At 39.2% G+C, this 11,202-nt stretch overlaps 1 protein-coding gene across 1 annotated transcript; it reads left to right on the top strand.

Annotated features, from left to right (window-relative positions):
- The first annotated feature begins 538 nt into the window (after positions 1-538).
- On the top strand, positions 539-1,327 carry LOC141486185 (uncharacterized). Its single transcript, XM_074183906.1, has 2 exons — positions 539-977; positions 1,209-1,327. Exons 1-2 carry the CDS (start codon positions 539-541, stop codon positions 1,325-1,327), a joined length of 558 nt encoding a protein of 185 aa, XP_074040007.1.
- The last annotated feature ends 9,875 nt before the right edge of the window (positions 1,328-11,202 follow it).

Genomic DNA, 11,202 nt, shown 5'->3' on the forward strand with positions numbered 1-11,202 from the left:
TGGTCTTATTATTTTTTCTCTTGTCATAGTGTAGAGCTATTTATTGTATTGAAGGCACTTTTCTCACCACTACTTAGTATAAAAACATTTCATTTATCTATTGTCAAGCAGTCATCCAAATCGAACACTCGAGAATCGAGTGCAAGTGAAACTGTTCGCTTCGTCAAAGCCACGTGGCGCTTTTATATTTTGTGTTTCGTTAGTCATAGTGTTTTGGTGTTGATGAATTTCATCATTGATAAACGTCCTGTGTTGATTAATAAATACACCTATCACACACAGTCTCGACATTGGTGACCCCGACGAGATAATTTTTTTTTGTGGGTGACGGTGATATAAGTGAATTTTGCGCGTCGTTTCCAAACATTGACCATACCAGCTATACAAGTGAGTACCCTTTGAATTTCACGCGTCGTTTTGTACATAGACAATACAGTTTTCGAACCGTCTGAACAAGTACCCCTAGTAATTAATCGTTACAGTGCCAAATGGTAATCTCGAACCCGCGAGTGCGATCTCTGCACGTCTCAGAATACCTATGTTTACCTCCGACGACGCGGAGGTATGGTTCCAGCAAGTCGAATGGACACTTGAAGATGCCGGCGTCAAAACCAGCATCGAAAGGTTGCGTCAGGTCACGAGATCGCTCGACACCCGGGAGGCCAGAGAAGTTCGCGATCTAATTCTCAACCCACCAGTCGACAGGCCTTACAAACAACTTAAGGACGAGTTGCTGCGACGCCTAAGGAAGTCACAGGCTCAAAAAACGCGTCAACTTCTGGAACGCGAGGACATCGGCGACAGATCGCCATCTCAGTTCATGCGCCACCTGCAGACGCTCGCAGGTTCCTCAACAGCCGACGAGATTATCCGGGCCATGTGGATGGACCGTATCAACCCGATCGTTCGCGTCAGCATCGCCGTACAAGCAGCACAGCCAGGAATCAGCCTCGACGACCTGGCGAAAACCACCGATAGCGAGTTACAGTTCGATAACCCCTTACATCAGCAGGATATTGTTCGATGACCCGAAGACGACATCATTTATTTTGCTGATATCTGCAAAGTCGGCAATAATTTATATATAAATAGGTTCAATTGATTTGTAATAGCCAGTACTTATATTTCATAGTTATTAGTTGTTACTCTGTTCAAATAAAAAGTTTTTAAAAACCCTTTTGTGTGAACGAGAAATATAATTGGCGCAGTCAGTAGGATAGTGGAAGAGTCCTTAGAAGATCCTCGTCGTTCTCAAACGTTTATCCACTATTCTCCCGAACCAAGTTCCACCGAGAAGCAAGTACTCCAGGAAGAATTCCGGCCGTAGACAAGAATACCTCTTCACTATCGTCCGTCAAGGAATATCTACATAGAAATAAGTTTTTGGTGACAGAATATGCAACGAGCCATCATCGTCATCCTGTAAGCATAAATGAACTCAACTTCATCAATTGCAAATACTATTTTACGTCCCCCTACCTTAGTTTTACCAAATTCACCTTCAAGTATCAATTCTCGCCCATCCATTATTCCTCAAACAATTGACCAACCTTTAAATCCCATCAACATGGCAAAACAATTCGACCTGAAGAATTTTTGGATTGTACCCGAATACGATGGAAGCCCAAATGAATTATACCAGTTCATCAACGTATCAACAATGATTCTGAACGAATATTGGAATACTGAAGACCCCGGTTGTTTTCAGAACCATATATTGATACAAGGACTACTCAGCAAGCTACGAGGCAGAGCCAAAGACGTCATCTCAGTTTATGGATGTAGTGACTGGAACAGCATCAAAGGAACTCTAATCCAAAACTTCGCCGACCAACGGAATGAAAATTCCTTAACAAGAGATTTGGTAAACCTGCGACAAGACCAGAACGAAACACCACAACGTTTCTACGAAAAAGTCATGGGACTTTTAAACACAATATCAAACTATATCGAATTACACACCGCCGATGATACGATAAAGATCAGCAAGAAAAGCTTTTTCCAACAACAAGCTCTAACAACATTCCTAGCCGGACTACGAGAGCCCATGGGATCCACCATGAGAGCAATGAAACCAATAGACTTGGCAACAGCAATGCAGTACATCCAAGAAGAAAACAATATCCGTTATCTACAAAGGACGTTTGGACCCCCACAAGTCCCCAAGAAACCACTCCAGACCCAGCAAAGAACTGCAAATCACCAATATGCCCAACAATCAATACCACAGCGGATGTACCAACCCATGCAACACTTTCAACAACCCGGACAACAACAACCTCATCAGGCAATGGGATTCCAACCACAATTTCAACAACCGACCTTCAGACCACATTGGCAATCAAATACTCAACAGAAACAGATGTGGCCTTCAGTTCAACCACCACGTTTTGGACACAATCAACCAAACAGGCAGAACGGACAAGAACCAACACCAATGAGCATCAGTACCAGAAATACTTATGGAGCACCAACGAGGAGCATAAGAACCCAACCTTAGGCAAGACCAAATTTCAATCCAGCTCCCATGTTCAACATTGAGCAACATGACGAAGACTTTGGATATGAAGCAAACCCCTATTACATTGAAGAAACCTGCTCTTATCCCAATCAAGAACCAACTGAAGAATTCCAGGTTCAAGAAGACCAACAGGAACCAGATGTAAATTTTCCATTGGATCCAGGACAAAACCAAGAAACATAGTGGAACTGCATACATTCGACGATAAGAGAGAACTTCCTTATATAACCATTGCAAATCCTCCCCTCAAACTCCTCATTGACACCGGATCAACAAAATCCTTTCTCAATCCTGAATTAGCTTTCCAATATTACAAGGATTGCATCAAAAAAGATCCCTTCGTCGTCACTTCCATTTTCCAAAACTATTCTCAAGATTACAGTGCAGAAATTCCCATATTTCCTGAGTTTAACTCAAACGGCATTCTGAAATTCTACCTCTTCAAATTCCATAAAACTTTTGATGGCCTCATTGGACTCGACAACCTGAAATTTCTCAAAGCTGAACTGAATTTTCCTGAATCCTCCCTTTTAACCGAATACTCCTCTCTCCCAATCCAGTATTACGAAACCAATAAGACCCAGTTCTACTCTATTCAATTGGAGCCAGACAGCGTGACCCAAGTACGACTACCGGTGAAGGAGAAGAATGGAACTATCATGATACCAAGACAAAAACTGCAAGGCGCTTACATCCGTGAAGCTCTCACTGATGCCAGTGATCATCTAGCCTGGACGGAAATCGTCAACTTCAGTCCAGATAAACTCCAAATCGTTCTAGCCGAACCAGTACGCAGCAGCCCAATAAATCTTCAAGAGCATCATATCTATTCTGCTGACATAATCCCATCAGGAAACAGAGACCCAATCAACAACATGGATGATCTAATCAGAACAGACCACCTGAATCCAGAAGAGGAGATGCATATCAGAAAATTATGCAGAAGATATGCTGATATTTTTCACCATCCAGATTCCTCACTCACATTCACCAATCAGGTCAAACACCATATAAAAACCAGAGACGAAATCCCAGTCTACACAAAATCATACCGATATCCGTATGTACACAAGGAAGAAGTCAAGAAGCAAATAACTTCGTTATTGGACCAAGGAATCATCAGACCTAGCCAATCTCCCTGGTCCTCACCAATTTGGGTCGTTCCAAAAAAACTGGACGCCTCTGGAAAAGCAAAATGGCGTATCGTTGTGGATTTCCGCAAAGTCAACGAGAAGACAATCGACGACCGCTACCCTATTCCGAACATTTCTGACATCCTCGACAAACTGGGAAGGTGTCAATATTTCACTACCCTGGATTTGGCAAGCGGATTTCACCAAATAGAGATGGCAGAGGAGGACATCCCTAAGACCGCATTCAACGTCGAAAACGGACACTATGAGTACCTGCGTATGCCGTTTGGACTGAAAAATGCTCCAGCGACCTTTCAAAGGGTTATGGACAATGTCCTAAAGGGTCTACAAGGGACCATCTGCTTGGTTTATATGGATGACATAATCATCTTCTCTACATCTCTGCAGGAGCATATGGTCAACCTCACAAAAGTTTTCCAACGTCTACGAGAAACTGGTTTCAAAATACAAGTAGACAAGTGCGAATTCCTGAAAAAAGAAGTCAGCTTTCTAGGACACATCGTCACTCCAAATGGGATAAAACCAAACCCAGCAAAAGTCAAAGCAATCATGGACTATCCTGTACCTCGAACTGTCAAAGAGATCAGAGGATTCCTAGGACTCCTAGGGTACTACAGGAAGTTCATCAAGGACTTCGCCAAGACTACCAAACCGTTAACCTCCTGTCTCAAGAAAGATGCCCATATAGAGCATACGCCAGTATTCCTAAAATGTGTTCAAACTTGTAAAAACCTGCTTACCAATGAACCACTACTACAGTATCCGGACTTCACAATGCCCTTTTATCTGACCACAGATGCCAGCAATTTCGCCATAGGAGCCGTTCTGTCCCAAGGACCCCTAGGAAAAGACAAGCCAATAGCTTATGCATCCAGGACCCTGAACGAAACTGAAATGAAGTACTCTATCATCGAAAAGGAAATGCTAGCAATAGTTTGGGCCACCAAATATTTCCGACCGTATCTTTTCGGCAGAAAATTCAAAATTCTGTCAGATCACCGTCCCCTCCAGTGGCTCTTCTCCTTGAAGGATCCAAACTCAAAACTGGTCCGATGGCGCCTGAAGCTAGAAGAGTATGACTACGAAGTGGTCTACAAAAAAGGCACAAGCAATACCAACGCCGATGCGCTCTCCAGAATAGAGATACATACAAAGGAGCTCCATGAAGCAAACTACGACGACGACAAGGCATCTCTATTCAACCATCCTCCATCAGAAGTTCCTGAGTCTGCAGATGACATCATCAACGATCTGTTTAAAGATTGCTTTCATCAACATTTTCCTGAAGATAAGGACCCCATACCGCAAGAACAAGAAATTCAGAATGAACCCCCAACCGAAGGAGACAAGGAATGCGTGAACCTGAACCCGGAAGTTACCCCAGACGAAGATACTAGTGGCATCACCAACCATACAGCCAGAGAAAGTCCAATATTAGAAATACCAATATCAGAGAAACCTCTCAATGTCTTCAATAACCAAGTCATCTTCAAACGAGTAAGCTATAACCCAGCAAGAACGGTGATAGAAGAGATATTCCCGAATAAAAGAAGATACCATGCTCAGTTGGGAAACGACAATATGGACGAAAATGTTTTTAACTTTCTCAAAGAATATATCAGCCCGGGAAAGAAATACTCTTTGATGTTCGAAGATGAAGAACTCTACCCCAGCATGTGCAGAATCTTGAGAGAGACATTCAAGAATTCCTCTTTCGATCTCATAAAATGCAACCGCCTTTTGGAAGATGTCAGTTGCTCAGCTAGACAAAAAGAAATAATCAAGCAGCATCATGAAGGAAAAACAGACCATAGAGGAATCACTGAAACGGAAACTCGGATCAAAAGATTGTATTATTGGCCCAATATAAAAAAGGATATCGAAGAAGCTATCAACTTATGCGAAACTTGTCAAATCAACAAGTATGAACGAAGACCAGAGAAGCCAAAGTTCATGCTGACACCTACCCCAACGAAGCCTCTTGAAATAATACACATGGATACCTTTCAGGCTGGTGGACAAAAATTCCTAACGATTGTGGATGCATTTTCAAAATATGGCCAGGCGTATCCAATAGAGGGATGTAATGCTATCAACACTATCAATGCTCTCTTAGTATTCATCAACCATCATGGAATACCACATATGATCGTCACTGATATGGAACGGAATTCAAAAATGGACTGATCCAAGAATTTGGTGATACACATAAAGTCAACATTCACTATACCACTCCAGAAAACCCTCAGTCAAACGGGATAGTGGAAAGATTCCATTCCACATTGATCGAGCACTTGAGAATATTGAGAGATACGCATAAGAAAAGAGATATCAAAGAACAGATGCTCTATGCCATCCTAGGATATAACAACTCTATCCATTCAGCAACAAGACAGAAACCTATGGATATTCTGAACGGACATCTCAATAGTCAAGACCCATTCGATATCGACATAAGACGAGCCTTGATTAACAACTACGTCCAACAACACAGGGAAAAAACGAAGGAAATATATAGGAAAATCAACGAGGATTTACAGAAACAGAAAACAAATATCATAGAGAAGAGAAACAAGAAAAGAGAAACTCCTATTACCTACAAACCCTGCACCAAAGTGTACACAAGAAAAACAGTGAAATGAAACAAACTGCTACCACCCTTCTTCCCAAAATCCATCCAAAAAGACCAAACAGTAACTGTCGAGACAGAAAATGCAAACGTCCATAAGAAAAAATATAAGACATTTGCCTAATAAGATAACTGAATTCTTCGTCCCTTTACATCCTTCATCTGACGGGAGGACAGGAGATCGAAATCCAGAACCTCAAGACAAATCCGGGACTACCTCCCCTCAAGATGGGACAAGCAAAGATCAAGACTAGTACCCACGACTTCATCCACTACTTCGATCTTCAATCCATCCACGAAGATATCTACACATTGTTCCAGTACGAAAGTTATACTTCTGGAAGGAGTGCATCTGATAAAACTTCCACCAGGTTGTGAATTCAAAACCAACAACGAAGCCTTCATAAACTCCAAAAGTGTCATATTAGACGAACCCCTCACTTTACCAAATATCAAGACAGCTCACATCAATTCCTCGCTGAAATTCAAACCATTGAAATTAGATAAGATTCCCCTGTATAAACCACAACATCTGACCCTAGAAGAAGAGAGGTTACAACTCATCCCAGAAGAAACCAGACAATCTGATAATAGCCATTTCTGGATGACTCCCATTTACATTTCAATCACCATCTTCATTCTATATGTAATTTACAGATTGAAAAGGCAAACGAGGGAAGAACCATCCAATGATGATCCACCAGTTCCCGAAGACGAAGCATCATCTTCAGTCTTGTTCGTCCCTTACAAGACTTCCCCAGGGGATGGAGAAGTTACAGTTCGATAACCTCTTACATCAGCAGGATATTGTTCGATGACCCGAAGACGACATCAATTATTTTGCTGATATCTGCAAAGTCGGCAATAATTTATATATAAATAGGTTCAATTGATTTGTAATAGCCAGTACTTATATTTCATAGTTATTAGTTGTTACTCTGTTCAAATAAAAAGTTTTTAAAAACCCTTTTGTGTGAACGAGAAATATAATTAGCGTCATGGATGCACTGGGGGCTGTTGCGCCCCAACAAAGACAAGTCTCCGCGGTGTCAGGTGCTACCTAATCACGAAAGTGTGAAAGTTGTTCGCGGTTATCAGCGCAAAATGACGAACAGAAACGCGAGATCGACACACTTTGGGCTGAAGTGAGACAACCGCGAAACTGCCGACAACCGCGCGACCGCTCAAACTCAGGGAAAAGTTCGCGCTCGCAATCAGCTAACCGGTTTGGCGGTTAGTTCTACTACCACCACATATTCGGAGAAAATGCGCACAAGTGTCAGCAACCATGTTCATTCGTCGCGAGCGCTACGGACACAAGAAACGCTAATGGCGAGAAGTGACAGCTGCCCCACCGCGAACACTTTGTTCTCAGCTCTTGACGAGGACGGATGTGTGTGAGGGAATTGACAGATTTAAATTGCAGTTGAAAGTGTTTTTCTACCGTTCAGTGAACATGAATGTGAATAGTGAAAAAGGACACATAAGTAAGGTATTTGAAATTGATTTCTCATAAACACAGTGGAATAGACACATAAAAAACGAAGTTCTCGCATTTGTTTGGAATACATGCATTCAAGGAAGTAAAAAGCGGCTTTGTTTTTCATCGATAAATAAATCTTATCAGTGTTAGAACAAAAAACGAGATAATGTTTTTGGACCAACGAAATATTTGTATACCAAATTGGCGAAGGTACACCTTCGCCAATTTATTGAATGTCAGGACTTGTAGTAATATAATATAAGTGGAATTTGAGAAATCCTGAAAATTAGTTGGATGAAAACCACTACAGTAGTACAGGATGGATTATAAGAAAAGGAAAGGTTTTGGAGACAAAGATTCAGATCTTGATATTGAAATGTTGGGTTTTCCAGGTAGTTTAATTAAGAGTTTCGTTTTTATTCGTATCAAAGTTAACATCTTACATCGAAGAGTATATGCACACTAATGATTCATCAGAATCGGGGTTATACAGAATTGGTTGCTCATCACTTATTATCTAATTGTTATATATTTGAACTCCAAACAGTTCAATGTACTGAAATGTTGCAGTAATACATAATTAGGTCGAGGTGAGTTTAATGAACCTGCAACGTTTCTATACGTAGAATTGTGGAAAAGACAATTGAATATAATACGAATTTGGTAAACTATTTGAAATGTAAAATATGTGACTTAAATCTTTATCACACCTCCCTTGGCAAAATAAAAAGAAAAGTTTTTTAAAAAAAATTTTTCTTTTTCTTCTAATCACTAAAACTAAATCTAATTACAGTATCTAATCTAATTATACTATCACTCAGTTGTAATACGGTTTCACTCTGTTTTTATGCACTGTCACTTCTTTATTGTCCACTTTAATCACTATATTCGGTTGTTCGTCTCTTATTACTGAATAAGGACCCTTAAAAAGTTCTAGCATTTTATTAGTAACATTATTTTTCACTAAAATTAAATCTCCTACTCTAAACTCATTACTAGGATTACAGTACTCATCATATCTCTCTTTTCTATTTGTTTTACATTTTAACAAATTATTTTTTTTGCATCGGCACATGCTCGCTGAAGACGGTGTTTCAGTTCTAGAGGATAGTTATCAAAAGTATACAGAGGATCAATATTTTCACCAATATTAGTGGGAAGTTTCGGTAAATGCCCAAAAACTAGCTCGTAAGGAGAATATTTTGTTTCTGTATGAACCGTTGTATTGTATGGAAAACACCAAAAAGGAAGCCAAGTGCTCCATGCACACTTAAATTTAGATGTCTGCATTCTTAGGTACGCGCCTAGATGTTTGTGTGAATTTTCTAAGGATCCTATTGTCTGTGGGTGATATGCACACGAATTGAGTTGTTTTATATCAAGTAATTTACACATTTCGGCGAATACTGAATTTATGAATTCGGTACCCTGGTCCGAAAGAATTTGTTTCGGAATTCCGTATCGTAAAACAAAATTATTAACGAATGATTTCGCTACGGTTACTGCTTCTTTATTTGGTAGTGCAAATGCCTCCACAAATTTTGACAAGTCGCATTGTAATGTCAAAATATATTTATTGTTTTCAATGTCTTGTTCGATAGGTCCTACTAAATCTAAGGATATTTTCTCAAACGCGTATGATGCTGTTGTTGTTATATTCAGGGGTTCTATAAATGGTTTAGAGTGTTTGTATCTTTGGCAGTCATCGCAAATTTTTACAAATTTTTCTACGTCATTGTACAGTCCCTTCCAATTGTAATACCTTTTGATGTTGTTATACATTCTATTGATACCTGCGTGACCTCCTGTATGTAGAATGTGAAAATCATTTAAAATTAATTGTCTAGTTGCTGAATCGTTAATGATTTGGCAGTTGTTTATGAATGTAATTTTTGTTTTCGACTTCTTGAAGATTTTTGAAATATATTTAATTATATCTGCAGATAAATTGTTATTTTTATCGATTAATATTTCTGGAATATTTTCTTGTCCGGACAACTTTTGACAGTCTTTCAACATCTCTCGAAGATATAATGCTGAGCAAGAATCTGTCTTATTTAAATATATAATCTGCAAGCTTGCGTCATAAATTAAATAATCGTTCATGAACTTAAATTGTTTTTCTGACTTCCGTAGTGCATTGAATTGTTGTGAGCTCAATATTTTCAATTCAGTTACGTTATAAACTTCGACAATTCCGGAGTGATCAGTCCTAGTTTCATCGTTTACAGTCGGGTTATCCAGCAATCTTTTTGTTCGTGAACGTGTTATAACATTCACAGAGGCATCAATTTTTCTGGACATTTCTTTCAAGTTGTCAGATGGTATTTCTACTCGAGAAAGAGCGTCTGCAACGTTTGAATTGCCCTTAACGTACTGTACTACATAGTCATATTCATCTAAAACAAGTCGAAATTTCGTCAGTCTACTAGACGGTTGATTTGAGCCGTACAAAAATATAAGAGGCCTATGATCGGTCTGTATTACAAATTTTCTTCCATACAAATATGGTCTGTAATGTTTCACTGACCAAACTATAGCTAAAAGCTCTAGTTCAATAATGCTATAATTTCTTTCTGCTTTATTTAATGTTCTACTGGCATATGCAATTGGTTTATTGTCTCCGTTACAGAGTACTCCTGAAATTGCTATTTTTGAGGCATCAGTTTTCAGTATGAAAGTGTTTTCAGCTGAAAAATCTGGGTATTGTAAAACTGGAGGTGATGTTAATCTTGATTTCAAATTTTCAAATGCTTCTTGACATTCATCAGTCCAGATAAATTTTTCACCTTTTCTAGAAAGTTTGTTCAGAGGTGATGTTATATGAGCAAAATTTGGAATAAACGACCTGTAATAATTAGCAAAAGCTACAAATCGTTTCGTTTCCTGTGCGTCTTTGGATACTGGATATTGTTGTAATGCCAGAATTTTTGACGGGTCGGGAGATACTCCTGACGCTGAAATTTTATGACCTAAATAAATGATTTCTTTTCTGAAAAATTGACATTTACTTGGGTTGAGTTTTAAATTTACCTTTCGCAACCTGTGTAAAACTTTCGTTAAATTTTTGTTGTGATCCATTAAACTATTTCCCAGAATAATAATATCGTCTAAGTAAACAAAACAACATTCAAAATTTAAACCTGTCATAGCCATAGTTAAAGCCCTTGAGAATACACTGGGACTTACTTTCGCACCCATTGGCAATCTGGTCATTTGATATTGCCCTGTATTCGTGGTGAAAGCTGTATACTCTCTAGAAGCTGGGTCGAGTTCAATTTGGTAATATCCTTGTGCTAAGTCAAGATGGGAAAAATAAATTGCACCGGAAAGTGAATCTAAAATCTCATTAATATTAGCAATAGGAAATTTTTCGTCTTTCAAACATTTATTTAGTAATCTATAGTCAATAACA

The sequence above is a fragment of the Leptinotarsa decemlineata genome, unplaced genomic scaffold (assembly GCF_025532065.1).
Source record: "Leptinotarsa decemlineata unplaced genomic scaffold, Ldec_3_MD MMD2_tig00026347_RagTag_RagTag, whole genome shotgun sequence".
Classification (NCBI taxonomy): domain Eukaryota; kingdom Metazoa; phylum Arthropoda; class Insecta; order Coleoptera; family Chrysomelidae; genus Leptinotarsa; species Leptinotarsa decemlineata.

What these genes read in the sequence shown, in the direction of transcription:
- LOC141486185 (XM_074183906.1), top strand. Translation starts at nt 539, where the DNA reads ATGTTTACCTCCGACGACGCGGAGGTATGGTTCCAGCAAGTCGAATGG. An exon ending in CCTGGCGAAAACCACCGATA is followed by an intron (nt 978 to 1,208) that starts GCGAGTTACAGT and finishes TAATTGGCGCAG; the next exon opens with TCAGTAGGATAGTGGAAGAG.